The following is a 20,703-nucleotide window of genomic DNA, read 5'->3' on the forward strand; positions in this document are numbered from 1 at the left end:
AATACTTCGTATTTTCAGTCAAAGAGGGGCAGCTGTAGACATGTGATTTTTGACCCTCCCTAAGATTTTTCATATTTTAGCACGTAAATATTTAATTTAGGCCTAATATCACTATTTCAACTAATTTTGACTCTTTTACTTTATTTTATTATAAGAAAATAAAAATTACAAAAAAAAAATAGTTTCATTAATATTTTGTAGTCATTTTTAATCTTGAAAAATACCAAAAATAGTATTGTTTTGACGGTTAGTCTTATTTTAATAGTTATTTTATTTAAGTAGGACTAATTAATAAATGAGGTCATATTTTAATCTCGTCCGCAAGGAAAGGATAAAACTTGGGCTCGAGCAACCCATTTTTAGGCCTAATTTTGGACCTAGCCCATAATTCCCAAGCCCATAATTCCTAGGCCCATACCCCTAACCTAATTCCTACCCCTATATAATAATACCTACACCTAAAATATAGAGCAAGGCCTAAATACACGATCCGCTGTTTTGAGGACCTGAACCTTTCTTCTACACGATACAAGATTTAAAACCTTGAAAGAACAAAAAGAATAAAAGTTCACCAGCAGCCATACACAGAAACAGACCCAAAAAGAACGAAAAGAGCTTCACCCAAACTCTTTGGAAAAGCTTCTGCCTTTTGCCGTCTAATCTCTAACCTAGGACACCCCATGGAAAAATCCCAACGACTTTTTTCTCTGCTGAAAGCTAACGTATAAATTCACAAGGAGGCAAGAAACAGAGCTGAGGTTTTCTGGTATGTGTTGCTGTGTCGGGTTCGGTCGTGGCCTGTTATTGGTCTGCTCTTAGGTATATACACATCTAGCTGAAAAGTCCTTGTTATTGTTCTGCTTTTAGGTATGTACACATCCAGCTGAAAATTACTTTTCAAATATAATCTGAGAAATTGGGTATTGTGTTCCGTATTTGTAGTTGTTCACTTAGAATCGGCATGTTCTGTTTGATTTAATTGTTTGGATTGCTTGTTGTTTTGTGATATTGATTATGTATTTTAAAAAAAGGGGTCGAATGTTCACTGATATCTGCTCACACAATTATTTCATGATTGGAGCTTATACCATGTTTAAATAATAGTCTATTTTAAGAGTAGTATGCTTTCGAATTCAACTACTATTTGAGCATATCTATTTTTGAAAGAGTCCAGCTCTTTGTGCACTTGAATGAGGGTAATTATTATGATGTTTAACTCTACCATTTTTTGTTTGTTTGCTTGAACGCAGGATGTTGGAGTATAATGTATTATGTCATTTTATCAGAAATTAGCTTGTTAAAATATAAGTTTTAGGTTTGGAGAATAATCTATGTGATTCAGTTGGGTTCAATTGTAAATGAGTCATGAAACGATTTTGAGCTAAGGATTGGGTCCGGAAAGTTTAATCCTACCTGAGAAGAATCAAGAGCTAACATTTTTATGACCAATTTACTACATTCTTTCCACATAAACTTGTTATACATAATCTTGCCTCAATAATCTCAAAGTAGGAAATAATTTTGAACATCGTAGCTTGCTTTGGTCGCGATTAATAATAAATTATCGTGGCTATGGGTACGGTTTCCATGGCATGGTCACGATACGTAAATCCAAATTCGGGGGTGCATTTCATGTAACCCGAGTATAATAGCTTCGAATAATAAAACCCTTTGTTAGAATAATTTGAGGTGTGCCATGCCAAATAAAATTTCTAAGTCCATGGCCCTCACTTAATTAACTTTAATCCTTTAGAAATCGAGGTGTGCCATTTAGTTGAATTTTCCATGGCCCTCGCAAACTTGAAAGTGCATGGTTGCTTTAGACGTGCTATTTAAAATTAATTTCCTAAATTCGGGTGTGCATTTCATGTGACCCAACTCCAATCCTCAACAATATTAAGTAAAATGTGTCGTGGACCGCGGGTACATTTCATGTGGCGTGGTTCAAGATATGTTTTAAATAACATTGAATCTTCCTAAAAATAATTAAAAGCGATTTAATAAGTTAAAATTGTACCATAGGCTAAAACGTGTAATAAATCAGATAATAGGCCAATTTTAATAGTTTAAGCAACCGTGCTAGAACCACGGAACCCGGAAATTCCTAACACCTTCTCCCGGGTTAATAGAATTCCTTACTTAGAATTTCTGGTTCGCAGACTTCAAAAGGAAAGTCGAATTTTCTCGATTTGGGATTTAAAATAAATCGGTGACTTGGGACACCAATTAAAATATTCCAAGTGGCGACTCTAAAAATAAATAAATAATCTCATTTCGGATAATGTCACTTAAAATGGAAAAACTCCTTTATTTACCTTCCCGGGGGTGGTAAAAAGGAGGTGTGATACCATGAACGCTTTTAATGGCAAACGAAGCTGTAAAGAATGCATTTTTGTTTGAGCTTGTAATATAAGATTCAGATGTTTAATGTGTTAAAATTGTGGCTTCATATGTATGCTAGTTATAGTTTGCCTTTTGGTTTATGTAATATTCTGAATCTATACGTTTTCATGGTCATTTTAGTTCAGTCTCTTCCATGTATTGTTTGTGGACAACTATCATACTTTAGGAGGTCATTATTCAGATCTGCCTGGTTCTGAGAACATGATTATCTGATAGTTCATAGTGTTATTGGTCTTTGAACACTATTCTAGTTGTCTTGGTTCTTAAAGTTAAGGTTAGATGGAATTTTCTTTCTTGAATAGCATGTTTAACTCAGGGTTGTTATAATTAATCAATCTAGTTAACATCAAGGCTTTGAATATCATATAGATAATATATTCGATCCAGCATAGTAGTTTTCAGATTTTAGTATCATGTTGTTGTGATTTATGTGTTTAAATCAACTTGAATATCAGGAAGGCCTTCAGTTCAGTATTGAGCCTGTTAAGTTAGCATGTTTGACACTGAGGCCCAAAGCGACCAGATCTGGTTCTTTTTGGTCTTAGGCCCAATTCCAGGCCCAAGAGTCTTCAGCCTCAGTCTCTTTTCCTTTTTGCATCTTATGTTACTTCTTTAAGAAATGGCTCGAAATGTGGAAGTTTTTCTTTTTAAATTGGTGGGCCATATATTAGCCTAAAAAGGGGTTAGTTTGGTCAAAACCAGATTTGGCACGAGCCATGATGTTCTGTTTTCCTACTTTTGGGTTTAATTTTTAAGCCCAGGCAGCATTAGTGTTATGGCTATCTTGAGGAGTTGTGAGTTTTCTGATTAAATAGAGTAATGGGCCTACTGTTGGGCTCATCTTTACAGAATAAGTCAAGAGCAGCAATCCTTCTATGCTAAATCCAATTCATGGCCCTATTAGAAACTTCCAATTAGTTTTAAACTTGAGCGTTCCTAGTCCGCATTAATTAAGTACAATTCTTTTAAAAATAGATTGAGGTGTGCCATCCATAATTGAATAACCTATGGCCCTCACTTTAATATTAAAACTTAGATGTTAAATAACCTTAAACACTCGTTAGCTTGCTTTAGGTGCGACTTAGATTATTATAGTGATTATGTATATGTTCGCGTAACATAATTACGCTCGTTTTAAAAAAAACCGAGGGATGCATTCGCGCAACTTCAATCAAATTTTCTTAATAAATAAACAAAGCGTCATTAATTGTGGACACGTTCGCGTGACATAATTTTTGACGCGCCAAAGGAAATGAGTATACGTAGGTGTAACTCAATTCTTTAATTACGAATAAATCAAGTGATTAAAAGCGGTAAAAGATAAATGCACATAGGTTTTAAATAAGTAATTAGACAATTTAAACCAAGTATAAATTGCTAAGCGATCGTGCTAGAACCACAAAACCCGGGAATGCCTAACACCTTCTCCCAGGTTAATAGAATTCCTTATCTAGAATTTCTGGTTAGCAGACTTTAAAAAATAAAAACTTCCTCAATTTGGGATAAACCGGTGACTTGGGACACCAATTAAATTATTCCAAGTGGCGACTCTGATTAAATAAATAAAATAATCCCATTTCGGTTAATGTCACTTTAAATTGGAAAAAACTCCCAAACCCTCGGGTGTGTAAAAAGGAAGTGTGACAGCTCTGGCGACTCTGCTGGGGATGAGAACCCAGAACTTCTGGTTCAGGGTTCAAGAATTCAAGCTTGTTAATGTGATTTTTACTTGGCTTTATTTATTATTGATATTACTGTATTTTTTGTACCTAATATGCTAAATGCCGATGTTTATCGCTTTGATATTGTTTGAATCGTATATAAATTATTACAAAACCCTCTACTCCCTGAGTCTTCTAAAAAACGGTGCACACGTTCGTGTGACCCACTTTTTCTGTTAGAAGTTATACCAAATAGAACGGGGTTGGGCAAGAAACAAGGCCGGGCAGACTTTCGTGCTCCCGGTACGTTGCCCCCTCCTCGACTTGAGTTCGTTCGCTCGGGTAAGCCAGGTCTAGAACACAACCCCAGGTTTCAAACCTAGAATAACGCAACCTCATGTCGGATCCCTAGTAGTAAGGTTTGTTTGCATCACGTGCATTTGACCTTGGGGACTCAACACAGGGGTTGGGTATGTCTAGGACAGGTGTACCCAAAATAACAGACCATCCTGATGCATCCTACGTGCTATATGAATATTTATTTATTTCGGCTTGCATGTTGACCGGCTAGGAAAAGAAAATCAAGAGAAAAAACAAAGAGTGAGGTAGGATAGAGAATTTACTCGGTTCTAAAAATCCCGGTATTTGAAAATGTCTCGAAACTCTGCCAAAATTTTTGAAAAAAAGGGGGAAAAAGGAAAATGCATTCCAAAAAAAGGAAAGTCAAATATCATGTTTTTTTATGTCAAAATTGACCGAACTACGCAGGTCTGATTCTCACCGGATGTGGGATACGTAGGCAACCCACATAAGGTTCGGCCTCACTTTTTGCAACAAGAAAATCAAATAAAGTGTAGTTTAGGGCTTTGGTCAAAAGAATAAGCCGACCCAGCTTCGGTTATATTTTAAGTTGTTCTTGCAGGGATAGACTTAGATTATCTTTTAATTGTCGAAAGGCTATTTTTGTGAAGAACGGGCAAGTATGTCAGTAAGGTGTCTTTTTCCATAAAATACTTTCCCCCGGCCTCAAAATTTGTTTGGAATTGTGAAGGGGCCACATTTACAAAAATGACCATTTATTGCTAAAATAGCATAGAGGGGTCATTGTCCGTTGATTTTTCTTTAAAGAATCAAAAACTTGTTTTGCAAAAGAGTCCACCAGAGTCAACCCTAACCTTGACCCCCCCGCAGGTACAAATGAATACTATCCAGAACCCGTCACAATTGGTCATAGAGCAGGCTCAGCTGCAGCTCCGCATGTGGTGGAATAATTTAGATAAAGATGGTCAGGATTGGGTGAAAAGGTAGTTGGGTGCCCTTATATGCATCATGAACATCGAACCTTGGGAGGATCTAATCAAAGCTTTGGTAACCTTTTGGGATCCTGTCCACAACGTGTTCCGCTTCTCAGATTTCGAGCACACCCCTACTCTGGAGGAAATGGACGGATACATTGACTTTGGCCAAGACTTGAGGAAACAACAACTTATATTCCCAAGGGCTCCCTCAGTGCACAAGTTCTTTGATCTTCTGAATATAAGTAAGCAAATGAAGAAGGCCCAAGTAAACAAAGGATGTTGTTCCTTCTACTTCTTTTACTTTAGGTTCGAGCACTCAGCTGGGTTTGAAACGCATGAAAAGGGATTAAACAACAAACAAGATAAAAGCACCTGGCAGATTCATCGTCAGTTCGCTTTCATCGTGGCATTTTGGGAATCATGGTCTTTCCAAATGCAGAAGGGACAATAGATACTTGCATGGCCAGAATTGCGTAAATCCTCACTACCAAGAAAGATCACACACTTGTTCCATTAGTACTGACAGACATTTATCGTGTATTAACCTTGTGTAAATCCGGGCTCAATTATTTGAGGGTTGCAACATTATTCTTCAAATGTGATTGATCGAACATCTCTGCCGTCACCCCAAGTTCATGAGTTATGGTTCAACGGGAACAACTTCATCAAGAATTATGAGGAAAGGGTGGAAGACTACAAATCTCCAGAAGGGTTTGAGGCCTGGGTCTCCCACTTAAGAACTTTGAAAGCAAGTCAAATTGAATGGAACATAGGATGGCTTCCGATAACAGAAGTCATATACATGACGGCTTCAAAAGGTTACTTGATGATGATGGGTCTAGGGAGTATCCAACCATATGCACCGCAAAAAGTTCTAAGGCAACTGGGAAGATACCAAGTGGTACCTGAAGATGTAGATTTGAGTACCCAAGTCATTGAGCTACACCCAGAAGCAACACTACATGAGGCTTTAGTCCAACGGGATTGGAATGGTTGCCGATATCTGAAAAGTGACACCCAGGTACCAGATCTTGCGAGAGGAGAGATGGATCCAAATTATGCTATGTGGTTTGAAAGAAGGTTTTGTGCAAATGATGAGCCAGAGTCAGAGCCCGAGCCTAAAAGGCCCGCCAAAAGACCTCATGTTCAGGCTTTTGATAATAAAGTCCGGGAAAGGTTGGCCTGGGGAGAGAAGGAAAAAAATATAAAGCCACCATTCACGCTTTGCAAGAAGAATTGAGAAGTGTCATATTCAATAATAATCTATAGGCATAAGAAGCTGAAGGTGAAAGAAGAAGGCTGGCCCAAGAAAATGAAGCTCTCCAGGCCCAAGTTCAAAAGATGAGAATAGCAGTTGATAACCCGGGTAGAAGCAGAAAAGATGAAAAACTCATCTACAACCTTATGCAGAAAGTACGTGACTATGAGGATGATTTGCAAAAGACTAAGGCTGAGCTAGCGAAAGCCCAAACAAAGTTGGCTAGAAATGCAGAAGAACGGGCAACCTTCGTTCAACAGCTGAAGGAAAGATATGACAGAGGGGTCATGGGTTGGAAAAAAGTGCTTAATAGCCTTGAGGGTGAAATGACTAAACAAGCCAAGAGCTTCAAAGCCTAGAGAGAACATTGCTACGCTTTGATGGAATAGCTAGAGGAAGACCTACAGCATTTGCAAGAGCAGAATCATATGGCCACCCATGTTTTGGAGGCCAGATCTAAGCAGATTGGGCGGTTGTTGCAAGAAAAGGGCATCATTAAGGAAAGGGTTAGAAGAATCGCCGACTACATTGTGATGAAGTGAAATGAGTGTGAGGACATGACCAGGTCTATGTTCTTCGCCACAGTAATGATCTTTGTTCGCCAGATAATGGATGATCTTAAGTATGTATGATTGAGTCTTTGTAATAGAATTTTTTAATGAAAATTTGAAAAAAAAAACAAAAATTGTTTATTTCGCATTTATCCTTTGAACTACGTGATGATCTGGTTCATGCGGCATCGTGATACGTAGTCAATTCCCATCGGATCCGGTCATGGTTTTAAATAACTCAAATAAAAAGAAATGATGAAAAGAGAAAACAAGAAAAAGATAACGAAAACAAGAGAGAAAACAGTGAGAGAGTGCAAAAGAGAGCAAGAGAAAGATCGGGGAGATAAACAAAAGCCAGGATGAGACACACAATCGTTGCAAAACATGTAGAAACACATTTAATTGTATAGGTGCATCACACCCCCAATGTACGATTCCCTATGTCATCGAACTAATCGGTTTGTTGTGTCTACTGTTGAGTTTAGGTTCTGTTTTAAGGTGATTGGTTTGGTGGTAACCTAGCTTTGCACCCTTACTTTACAATATCCAAGGGAAGTGTCGAAATATCATCAGAAAGTCATCTACCAACAATTCCCATCCCAGAGGATAGTCCGATATCGGTTATCCAACATCAGAGTCAGTGGCTGCTGAAGAGAATAGGGCATTGCACCTCCGCATGTTGGAAATATGGGACGCATGGTCCAATGGTAGAGAGCCGCCTAGTGCAATACTTGGCTTCCCTGAGCTACTTCCCAGAGCAAGTGGAACTTCCAACATCCCAATAAGTTACCCGAACACCCCACTCGGATACCCCACCATGTCACCACTTCGCCGGAATGCCTTATGAGGTTCGTCCCCAGGCATTGATTTCGGGAGTGGCTTCTAACATATTCACTGCACCACCAACTTCGGCTACGGCACAGCCAACCTTGCCCAGGCCAAGTTTCGATCCATCTTCCTTTACTTTCCAAGTACCATATTTTCTACCAGACACTGCCCATTTTACCACCAATTCTTACCCTCAACAACCCCAGTATGAGTTTAATGCGGGGCAAGAGAGAGCTACAAATAATCTCGAGTAAGAGGAAATCACTCGAAAAATGAGAAGCATGGAATAAAGCCTTAAGAATATACAAGGTTTAAGTGGCCAAAAGAGCATATTCTACGCTGATTTATGTATGTTCCCGCATGTTCATTTGCCCATCGGTTTCAAGACCCCCTAGTTCGAAAAGTATGACAGGCATGGAGACCCCATAGCCTACCGCAAAAGGTATTGCAATCAACTGAGAGGGGCAGGTGGAAAAGAAGAGATCCTAATGGCTTATTTCGGAGAGAGTCTAGTTGGCATGGAATCCGAGTGGTACATGGATCAAGACATATCTCGCTAGCACATATGCGATGATTTGGCTCGAGATTTCTTCAGGCAATTCTAGTACAACATAGACATAGCTCCAAACAGAAATTCCCTGTCTAATCTCAAAAAGAAGTTTTCGGTGAGTTTCCGAAAATATGATGTTAAGTGGAGCAAACAAGCGGCCAGGGTAAAGCCCCCGATGGATGAGACCGAGGTGTTGTTCTACAAGCCCAAAAGGCTGACTATTTCTAGAATATAATGGCTGCAATAGGAAAGCTGTTTGCTGAGGCTATCAAAATTGGGGAGATGGTCAAAAATGGTTTGAAGACAGGCCGCATATTGAGCCAGTCTACTATAAGAGCTACGTCCCAAGCAATCTAGAGCAAGTCAGGAGGTGTAGCAAACAGAAAGAAGAAAGAAGAAGTGGCGATGGTGGCTTCAAGTCTAAGAAACCCCCGTCAACTCCGAGGTTACTTCCCGCCAAACACCCCACAACATTATTATCCTCACCAGGATGTGGTTTATGCCATGGCTTCTCAGCCTTATGCGGTGATGAATGCCCAACCATACGCTCGTCCACAACAACAGTTTAACCAAAACTGAGCTCCACTTCCTAGAAATAACCTTCCTCACCAAGCTCCATATAATCCCCGTCCCCCACAAAATAATTTTCCATACAATGCCCGCACCTGGGAGCCACCCAGAAGAACCAACTTCATGTCTATTGGTGAATCATACTCTAGCCTTTTCCATAAGCTGGTCTAAATGGGTTTATTGCAGCCTATTCCCCAAAACAGGCAGAATCCAGAGTTGCCCTCCTACCGACACGGTGCTCGATGTGCTTATCATTCAGGAGTGGAAGGGCATGACACTAAAGATTGTTGGACTTTTAAAAGGGCGGTTGAAAGTCTAATAGAGCAAAAGCGGATAGTGCTGAAAGATGAAGAGATCCCCAATGTGACCAATAACACATTGTCGTCTCACAATAATGGGCCAGTTATTGGGATGATTTGTGAAGATAAAGAGTTTGACCCAGCTCTAAAAGCCATCATTGCCATCGTCGATGTTGAAAAGAAACCAAAGGCAGCTGCAAAGCAATACAAGGGGTAGAAGCAGAGTAACTCCACCCCTCAAAGTGTAGAAAAGACGGTGGAAACCAAAACAGGGGCAGTACCCCCTAAAGACGCCATTCTTTATGTTCCTCGGGCTCACATGAAAGAACAATTGGCGTTGAGTCCTCCTAAAGGTTCGAGCTGAACAAGGGACCTAAGATGTATGTACCTAAAAGGACTTATATGGCGTGAGGACCAGTAATTCCACCTAGGCTGAACGAGCCCGTGATCATTAGCTGCGCACCACAGAAGCCCATGAAGGATCCCACTATCGTCCCTTGGAATTACAACAGAGCGGTAGAGATATACAAGGTAAAAGAAGTCATGGGGGAAATAAATTAAACAAACCCCGCTGGGAAGTACCTCAATTTGGAAGAAGTGAACAATGCCAAATAGAAGCGTTTTCTACTTAAAAAGCCAGTCAGTGCCGAAGAAGCAGAAGAATTCTTCCAAAAAATGAAAACTGTGGACTACGAGGTAATTGACCAACCTCGAAAGTCTCCCTCTCAGGTCTCGCTCTTGTCTCTACTGATAAGCTCAAATGAGCATCAGAAAGTGTTGATAAAGACCCTCAATAAAGCATATGTTCCGATTGAAACCACTGTTGAGCAACTGGAAAGGATGGAGGAACAATTCTTCGAAGTCAACCAAATTTCATTTAGCAGAAATGACTTGCCCCCAGAAGGGGCTGCCCGCAACAAAGCTCTTCATCTGATAGTTAAATGTGAAGGGTGCTATGTGAAAAGAGTCATGTTGGATGGCGGATCTAGGGTCAACATATGCCCTATCTTAACTTTGCAAAGAATGGAAATTGGGATTGAGAGAATCAACACTAACAATATTTGTGCGTGTGCTTTTGATGGCATTAAGAGAGACATAATAGGGGAGATTGATTTGATCTTGACTATCGGTCCTGTGGATTTTGAAGTGACGTTTCAGGTCTTGGACATGGACACCTCTTATAATTTTCTCTTAGGAAGGCATTGGATCCATGCTGCAGGGACCGTACCTTCTGCTCTCCACCAAATGGTAAAATTTGAACACGAAGATCAGGAAATCGTGGTCCATGGAGAGGACGAGCAATTAATTTACAGGGGCCTGTCAGTCCTATGTCTCGAGGCTAGGGAAGGTAGCGAGCACATAGTCTATCAAGTTTTTGAGGTTGTGGTTGCAGATCAATGTGAGGAAGGAAGCCCGTATCCTAAACCCTTTTTGTCAAATGCGTCAATCATGGTCGCTACTGAAATGATCAAGCACGGGTATAAGCCCGGGAAAGGGCTCGGGGTATCTTTGCAAGGTATCACAGAGCCTATCACTTTAGTTGCCAGCGAGAAGTTCTTCGGTGTGGGTTTTCATGCCACAAAAGCTTATGTGACATGGGCAAATGAACAAAAGAGCAATGGTTGGGTGTTGCCTCAGTCGGTCCCGCATCTCTCCAAAACATTCGTCAAGACCAGATACATAGAGGAGGAAGATGAGGCCTTCACGACCGAGGAAATTAAGGACATATGTGGAGTCATGAGGCAAATATTGTATGAAGCTCACATGGTACATCCGAGAGAAGGCTCGAGCACTGTTGAGGTGCAATATATGGGGCCCGATGCCAAGCTTCAGAATTGGAAGGCTACTCCATTCCCAGTCAGGCGGGAATCTCGATAGTCCAGTCTTGCCACATTTTCTGCATTTTGAGTTATTCCAGGGTGTAACTCGAATGTTTCTTTTAGTTTATTATCTTCAAAATTCCAATGTAAACCCTTATATCTTCAAATTCAATGAAATGAAATCAATATTTCATTGTCTATGAATCTCTTTCTTTATTCTTTCTGATTTATGTTACTTTTCTTATTTCTTCTTTTCAGTTCTAATAATGCGGACTTAAATAACATGACATGCTTGCGAACTTCATGCCCGGATCATAGCACGTTGTCTAACTGTGAAATAATGAATCAAGAACTAAAATATGATGAAGATGAGGCTTTTAGGGAAATAAACCGAGAACTGAAACAATTCGAGAATAAACCTAAGCCAAACTTAAATAAAACCAATCCAGTTAATTTGGGTAGTTCAGAAGAGGTCCAAGAAACCATGATAAGCATTCATACTGATGAAAGAACCAAGGATGCAATGATCTAACTCTTGTTTGAGTTCAAAGATATGTTTGCTTGGTCCTACGATGATACGCTAGGATTGAGTGCTGATTTAGTGGTGCACAAATTGCCAACTTACCCCGATCATCCCCCTGTCCAGCAAAAATAGAGAAAGTTCAAAACTGACATCAGTGACAAGATCAAAGAAGAGGTCTCCAAACAGTTAAAGGCGGGGGTGATCCGAGTGGTCCGATACACCACATAGTTGGCTAATGTGGTTCCAGTTCCAAAGAAAGATGGGAAAACTCGAGTGTGTGTTGACTATCGGGATTTGAACAAAGCAAGTCCCAAAGACAACTTCCCTTTGCCAAACATCCACATCCTTGTTGACAACTGTGCCAAACATGAGATACAGTCTTTCATGGATTGTTATGCTGGATATCATCAGGTCTTGATGGATGAAGAAGATGCGGAAAAGATAGCCTTCACCATACCCTGGGGCACCTATTGTTATAGGGTCATGCCTTTTGGTTTGAAGAACGCCGGGACAACTTACATGAGAGCTATGACTGCCATCTTTCATGACATAATGCACCAAGAAATCGAGGTGTATGTGGACGATGTAATCATTAAATCAAGAATGCAGGATGACCATGTTCGGGATGTGAGAAAATTCTTTGAGCGTCTGCGTAAGTATGACTTGACCTTAAATCTAGCTAAATGTGCATTTGGAGTTCCATCTAGGAAACTCTTAGGATTTATAGTCAGTCGGAGGGGCATCGAGCTAGATCCAACAAAGATAAAGTCTATTCAGGATTTGCCACCTCCGAGAACCAAGAAAGAGGTTATGAGTCTGTTGGGAAGGTTGAATTACATCAGCCGGTTCATTGCTCAGTTGACTTCTACATGTGAGCCCATATTTACGCTGTTGAAGAAAGATGCAACGAGTAAATGGACAAATGAGTGTCAAGAATCCTTCGACAAAAAAGAATATCTGTCGAATCCGCTAGTCTTAGTCCCACCCAAACCTAGGAGGCCTTTGTTTTTGTATTTGACAGTGTTGGAGAATTCCTTTGGGTGCGTTCTCGGGCAACATGATGTGACCGGGAAGAAAGAATAGGCAATATACTATTTGAGCAAGAAGTTCACTAGTTACGAAGCCAAATACACTTTGTTGGAAAGGACTTGTTGTGCCCTAACTTGGGTCGCTCAGAAGCTTAGGCATTACATGTTGGCCTACACCACCTATCTCATCACCAGGTTGGATCCTTTGAAGTACATATTCCAAAAGCCGATGCCCATGGGGAGGTTAGAAAAATGGCAAATCCTGCTCGCCGAGTTTGACATAGCCTATGTCACCCACATGGCAACGAAATCTCAAGCTTTAGCGGATCACTTAGCAGAAAATTCTATTGATGATGAATATCAGCCTTTGAGTACTTACTTTCCGGACGAGGAAGTAAATTCATTTGAGGTAATTTTAGAAGACACCAATGCTTGGAAAATGTTCTTCGATGGAGCTGTGAACGCAAAAGGTGTCGGGATTGGGGCAATGTTGATCTCACCCACTGGTCAGCACTATCCGGCCATAGCTCGGCTTCGGTTTTTCTGCACCAACAACACTGCCGAGTATGAAGCCTCCATTATGGGTATGAACATGGCAATCGACCAAGATGTGGAAGAATTGTTAATCATGGGAGATTCAGACTTGATTATCCAACAAGCTCAGGGTGAATGAGAAACTCGGGATGTCAAGCTTATTCTATACATGCAACATATGGAAGATCTTAGCAAGCGGTTCAAGTCAGTCGAGTTCAGGTACATTCCTCAGTTTCAGAATGAGTTAGCTGATGCACTCGCTACTTTGGCCTCGATGTTGCCATATCCAGGCAATGTCCACATTGACCCGTTGGAAATCGAAATCCGAGAAAGGCATGGTTATTGCAATACGGTTGAGGTGGAACCAAATGTTCAGCCATGGTATCATGATATCAAGACATTTTTGAAAACAAAGGAATATCCCGAGCAAGCCAATGGAGTCCAAAAGTGAACCATTAGAAGGCTTTCTAGTGGCTTTTTCTTGAGCGGAGAGGTCTTGTACAAAAGGACTCCGGATCTGAAACTTCTAAGATGTGTGGATGCCCAAGAGGCTGGAAGAATCATGAATGAAGTACACGCAGGAGTGTATGGAGCCCATATGAATGGATACGTCCTGGCAAAGAAAATCCTTCGAGAAGGTTATTTCTGGATGACTATGGAAAAGGATTGCTTCAGTTTTGTCCGAAAATGTCATTAGTGTCAGGTGCACGGTGACCTGATTCATGCACCACCGTCAGAACTGCATCCTATGTCAGCACCGTGGTCATTCGTTGCTTGGGGTATGGATTTCATTGGGCCAATCGAGCCAAAAGCTTCAAATGGGCATAGATTCATATTGGTTGCCATTGACTACTTCACAAAATGGGTTGCAGCAGTCACTCTCGAAGTCGTCACTAAGAAAGCAGTGGTAGACTTCGTGCACTCCAACATCATCTGCCATTTTGGTATTCCTAAAACTATCATTGCGGACAATGCTGCAAGTCTGAATAGTCATTTAATGAGGGAAGTATGTGAACAATTTAAGATCACGCATCGAAATTCTACCCTTTATCGGCCCAAAGCTAATGGTGTCGTCGAAGCAGCAAACAAGAACGTTAAAAAGATTCTTAGGAAGATGATCCAAAGTTCTAGACAATGGCATGAAAAGTTGTCATTTTCATTGTTGGGATATCACACAACTGTGCAACATCAGTTGGAGCAACACCCTATCTATTGGTTTATGGCACTGAAGCCATAATACCCGTAGAAGTTGAAATTCCTTCTCTCCAAATCATTGTTAAAGCCGAGATTGAGGATAGTGAGTGGGTCAAGACTCGTCTAGAACAGCTAACCCTGATTGATGAAAAGCGGATGGCCGCAGTCTGCCATGGGCAGTTGTATCAACAAAGAATGGCCAATGCCTACAACAAAAAAATACGGCCTATGAACTTTGAAGTGGGGCAACTCATTTTGAGACATATTCTCCCACACCACAAGGAAACAAAAGGAAAGTTTGCTCCAAATTGGAAAGGCTCATACATTATAAGAAAATTGTTGTCGAAATGGACAATGTACTTGGGAGACATTGAAGGAAATGACCCTGAAACAGCTGTAAATGCAGACGCGGTCAAAATTACGTTTAACCCTTCTGCGATACCGATATTATCCGATTGGGATGATGAAAGCTGTCATTCTCACTACCACAAACACTTCAACCCTTTGCTAACCCTTTGAATCGGTTATCTTTCTTTGATTACCCTCTTTGGAACCCGAAAGCGTTTGTAAAAAAAATCAATCTAAATCAAAATCAAAAAACAAAGTTTCTCCTGAACTGCGTTCGACTTGATTCCGAAAGGATACGTAGGCAACCTCTCTCTTGGGTTCAGTCACACCAAAACAAAAATCCATATTTCCCCAAAAGTTGAAACTGGGGCAGAATTTATAATGGTTCGACGACAGTCGCCTGAAAGGTTCCAAATTTGTAGTTCAATCCAAACTCTTGTTACCTAAAATCCTGTTCAAAGCCCTTCGGATCGAACGGTAAAGAAGTTCACAATGGGAGGTTGTTGGATCCGATACAATCAAATGAGAGAAATAAAATGAAAGAGTCTTATTGGTGAAAACCCACACGGGCACCGTAAGGCGATGGTGAGCAGAGAAACTGAAAATGAGAGTCTTGTTAGTGAAAACTCGCAAAGAGCACTATAAGGCGACGGTAAGAAGAGAAATGAGAGAGGTCAATGGTGAAAACCCGCAAAGGGCGCCATCGATCGAAAAGAAGGAATTCCCTACAACCAATGGCACTGATAGAGTCATGGCAAGGTTTCTCGGTTTTAAGATACGAGTTATGATGGGTTTATGAGAGATTGGATGGTGGTGCAGATCGGGTATCCAATCCAAGAAGCATATCATGTCTATTGAAATATGCATGCACTCCAGATAAGTCTTTCTTTCTTCCCCTGAAAGGGACACTTCTTGTTAAATTCATTATCCTGTCCTTTGTTTACTTTTCCTTGAATCCCTTTCGGTTTAATCCTTATCCGAAACAATACAAAGAAAAGATGGCAAGATTGGTTTTACAGGATTCTGCTTAACAAAAGCCAAATTCAAGGAAAAGCACCCAGCCTCAGTAGGTGCATCAAGTCGATCTCGATTGTCCATGATGGCCGATGCTTTAGAGTCAAAATTATTGAAAAGGAAAGAAATCCAAAGTCAAGTACCCATAAAGGCAAAATAAGATGAGAAGGCCAAATCCCCACACGGGCGAACCAACATGAGAAATTTTGGAAAGTCAAGATCCTTGGGTTTAGAAGAGAGATCGATCTCCAGAAAGCCAGCGAGCAATAGAGGTTTTCATCGAAAGAGTTGGACCAGGATCAAAATAATCAAGGCCACAAAACCAACCATCATTTCAAACTAACAATTGTTCTTTGTTTGAAAACATGAAACAAGTGCAATCCAAAGCAACCTTGCAAGAAGCAGGTGCAACCAAAAAAAATCGCGTAAAGGCTAGAAACAGTTTTGTAGCAATAATCAATCCAAAAAGGAAATATCTTCCAAATTCTTTCCTGCATTCTTACTCATTTTTTCCTAAACAAAATAAAAAAGTAAAATTAAAAAACATGGTAGCCTAGAATCCCCAATCTCTAGTTACATTTTTTCCAACATAGGGTCTCATCCCCTAGTCGCTTCCAGCATAATCTGGTAGCCTTTTCCATTATAGGGTTCCACTCCCTAGTTGATTCTCAGCATAACCCGAGGACCGTTTTTTCTTTTTCTGGCATAACCCGAGGACCTTTTTTCTCTTCTCGGCATAACCCGAAGACCTTTTCTTTTTCCGGCATAACCCGAGGACCTTTTTTCTTTTTTCGGCATAACCCGAGGACCCTTTTTTCTTTTTCCAGCATAACCCGAGGACCTTTTTTCTTTTTCCGGCATAACCCGAGGACCCCTTTTTATTTTCCCGGCATAACCTGAGGACCCTTTTTTTCTTTTCCGGCATAACCTGATGACTTTCCCGTCATATCCTATGGACCTCCCCGGCATAATCCGAGGACCTTTTTCTTTTCCCGGCATAACCCGAGGACCTTTTTTCTTTTCCCGGCATAACCCGAGGACCCTTTTTTCTTTTCCCGGCATAACCCAAGGACCCTTTTTTCTTTTCCCGGCATAACCCGAGGACCCTTTTTTTCTTTTCCCGACATAACCCAGTCATTTTTCCAGCATAACCTGGTAATCTTCCCAACTTGGGGCCTCCTATCCCTATTGGATTGCATTCTAGATATATGGTCTCCACTCCCTAATCTCTTTCTCTCAGGGATACATAATCCCGATTTTAATTGCTTTCAATAAAGAAATAGTTAGATTTTGTTACAATAACTCACGAAATTTTCTTAGTGAAAACTGGGAAGAAAAATTTCGTTCGTTTGTTTTCTTTGGTGCCTGAAAAAGTTTTCACCATGAGGTACAAGGTTTGAGATGACCAAAAGAAGGAATCTCAACCCAAATAAAAGAAAAGAAGAACAAGAAAAGAAGTTGAACTCTAAGTGGAGAATTCGAGAAAAGATGCGGATTGCTCAAGATATGATTGAAGTCACAAGCTTTGCATATCCCGCCTTGATCCGAAAAGCTGAAGAAGAATGAAACAGCGATTATAGCTAACGAGCATCAAGATTCAAATCAGAGTCTGCAGGAAGAACCGTCCAAGACTCAAGATTAAGCTTAGAAGGTTTATAGATAGGAATCTTGTAACTCGTAGTTGATAGGCTTAGCTAGTTTAGTTTTTCCATCTTGGTGTAATAAGGAGCTCAGCAAGCAGAAACAGCAACAGCAACAGTGAAATCACAGTTTTTCTATAGTCCCAGCTACCAAAACTTCCAGAACTACACTGACTTGATTCCTTTATAGCCAAGAATATGTAGACAACCTCCGAAATAAGGTTTGGTCAGACTTTTTCAAAAGATGCTTCTCATGGAGTTTCAAACGGGAAAAAATCGCTCGTAATTGCTCATTTTATCTTTGCCCAAAAATTCTTCGTGTTTCCGAGCAAAGAGGGGCAGCTATGAGCATGTGATTTTTGCCCTATATGAATTACTCCTATAAAATCCAAGAAAATAGATTTTTTTCCAATTATTTGCCATATCATATGAATTTTGTAGATTTTATTAATTGTTTGCATTTCTTGTGCACGTTTAATTTTTAATCATGAAAAATGCCAAAAATACCATGCATTGCATTTAGGTTTTGTTTTTATATTTAATAAATAAAAATCACAAAAAATGGCCCATTTTTACATTTTTTACCTTTTAATTTTTAGATTGTTGATTTTTCTCTTTTAATTTAGGATCAAGTAATTTTATAATTTTTATAATTAGGTAATTGGTTAGTTTTACAATTTAGATTAATTTAGGAATTTAATTAAAGAAAAAGAAAAAACAAAAGAAAAAGGAAATAGTTGGTTAATTGAAAAAGGGATTTATTTTTCGAATTTGGGCCATTTTTAAGCCAAAACCCGTTCCCAAACACATCCCAACTCAGGTCCAAACCAGCCTTACCCAGTCCAGGTTCCCTCATTAAACCAAACGACCTTGTTTTGCTTCGTTTCATCACAGCTGTTGATCTCGTGTGATGCAACGGCTCTGAACTCGGTGTTGTTTACGTATAAGATTGTTCGAAACCCTTTCCCCCATACCCTTCAGACCCCTCTCATTCTCTTCTTCTCTAACCAAACCTTAAAAACCGCCGCCCTAAAATCCTCCGCCGATAACCACCACCGGAAATCACCTCACGGCGGTTCCGGTGCTCCAAACACCCCCAAATTAACACCCCATAACCCATGTTCCCTCCTCTTCCTAAATTCATCATCCATGTCCCCAAAAACACCCTCAAATCCCCCGAATTTCAAATCTGAGTTTCAAATCCCAAAAACCCTAACTTCTCTAAATTAACCTAAAACTTCACCAGGTCATCTCCTCACTCCCCTCACACCTAATATCTTACTGGTTTTCCTAAAGGGCCCCTCAAAATCAAGCAATTTCATATCGAAAATCTGAAACCCTAGAGGTCTTACTAAGTGATTCCAGAAGAATTAATGGCTCAAACCTACATGAGTCAATTGCTTTTGACGAGAACAATTGATTTTGATTTATTTTCAAGCTTGCCAGAATCAGTTCCAAACTCCGGCCAGATTCACCAAGCCCAGTTCGTGTCTTACGTTTAGAGTAGGCAATCCCCTTTTTGTTATGTTATTCCTTCCTTGTTTAGGTTTTTCTTTTCCCTCTTCATGTTTTGTTTCAGTTTAACCGCATGATTTTAGGATTTTTCCTCTTTTAAAATTCTTAATTGTTTGTTTACACATTGATCATTAGATTAATCAAAGCATGCTAAGATTTTATTTCAATTTGCATATGTATAGCTTAACTAGGGTTTTTGATGAATTGTTCATTCTGTCTTTGCTTCCATTTCTCTTGTTTAAACTGCTCCCCTCCTGCATTCTGCAATTAAATTTCAGCATGTTAATTCATAAATTGAGTAGTTTAACTTCTAGGATTTCTTTGGGGGGTTTTCTGACAATTCTTGTTTAGTTACTGTGTAAATACATTTAGCCATTTAAATTTAGTCTTGTTTAGGTTTAATTTAGATAAATATTTTTGTCTACCAATTAGGTTAGTTTTAGTTCAAATTGCATCATCTCTTTTATGTTGTCATTTTAATTTGCATTTTTTGATTTGTTGATCGGTTGTTGCATTGGTTTGCCTTAGTTTGCAAAACAGTAGAAACTTGTAAGGGCTTATTTGAATTAAAATAAACTTAGGATAAGTTTTCATAAAATATCTAAGAAAAAGAACTTTCTAGAAAGTGTACAATTGTCCTAGTTGTTGTAAAAAGATGCTAAAAAATAGGATAAAAGGGACAACTGTACCAGGGCTATAAAAAAGGACAATACTATTTTCAGAATTAGGATAAGGAATATTCCTAAAAAATGTCCATCCTAGGCAGCTTATATATAGATACTCTCATTCTGAAAATGACACATACATTCAGATCTTAAAACCCTAGAAAATACACAAAAGGTTTTTGCACTGTTTGATAGAGAAGAGCTGAATTGATTTGCTTCGGATTTTTTCTGGAAAAAAAACTGTGAAGTTTTCCTTTGGATTTTCTGGGTTTTCTGGTTCAAATATAGATTAAACTGGAACTGTTGTTGCTGACTAACTACTATTATCTTTGCTGGCTGAAATTTTCACTCCATTTATGCTTTGTTCTTAACTTCCAGGTACTCCCATGAATTCTTTGAATGGCAAACGAAGCTGTAAAGAATGCATTTTTGTTTGAGCTTATAATATAAGATTCAGATGTTTAAGGTGTTAAAATTGTGGCTTCATATGTATGCTAGTTATAGTTTGCCTTTTGGTTTATGTAATATTCTGAATCTATACGTTTTCATGGTCATTTTAGTTCAGTCTCTTCCATGTATTGTTTGTGGACAACTATCATAGTTTAGGAGGTCATTATTCAGATCTGCCTGGTTCTGAGAACATGATTATCTGATAGTTCATAGTGTTATTGGTCTTTGAACACTATTCTAGTTGTCTTGGTTCTTAAAGTTGAGGCTAGCTGGAATTTTCTTTCTTGAACAGCATGTTTAACTCAGGGTTGTTATAATTAATCAATCTAGTTAACATCAAGGCTTTGAATATCATATAGATAATATATTCGATTCAGCATAGTAGTTTTCAGATTTTAGTATCATGTTGTTGTGATTTATGTGTTTAGATCAACCTTAATATCAGGAAGGCCTTCAGTTCAGTATTGGGCCTGTTAAGTTAGCATGTTTGACACTGAGGCCCAAAGCGACCAGATCTGGTTCTTTTTGGTCTTAGGCCCAATTCCAGGCCCAAG

At 39.6% G+C, this 20,703-nt stretch overlaps 1 protein-coding gene across 3 annotated transcripts; it reads left to right on the forward strand.

The window, feature by feature from the left end:
- Positions 1-395: 395 nt before the first annotated feature.
- On the forward strand, positions 396-20,484 carry LOC107789346 (uncharacterized). 3 transcript variants are annotated; one of them, XR_001648829.2, is made up of 2 exons: positions 396-867; positions 20,078-20,484. XR_001648829.2 is itself a non-coding variant. In XM_075225596.1 (2 exons), the coding sequence occupies exon 2, from the start codon at positions 10,094-10,096 to the stop codon at positions 11,294-11,296; it is 1,203 nt and encodes a 400-aa protein (XP_075081697.1). In that variant the 5' UTR covers positions 402-867; positions 5,256-10,093; the 3' UTR covers positions 11,297-18,077. The 3 variants fall into 3 exon arrangements, 1 of the variants encoding a protein (XP_075081697.1); XR_012696817.1 differs by lacking the exon at positions 20,078-20,484 and adding an exon at positions 1,251-4,662; XM_075225596.1 differs by lacking the exon at positions 20,078-20,484 and adding an exon at positions 5,256-18,077 and having other exon boundaries at positions 402-867.
- The last annotated feature ends 219 nt before the right edge of the window (positions 20,485-20,703 follow it).

Source organism: Nicotiana tabacum, chromosome 11, assembly GCF_000715075.1.
Source record: "Nicotiana tabacum cultivar K326 chromosome 11, ASM71507v2, whole genome shotgun sequence".
NCBI lineage: Eukaryota > Viridiplantae > Streptophyta > Magnoliopsida > Solanales > Solanaceae > Nicotiana > Nicotiana tabacum.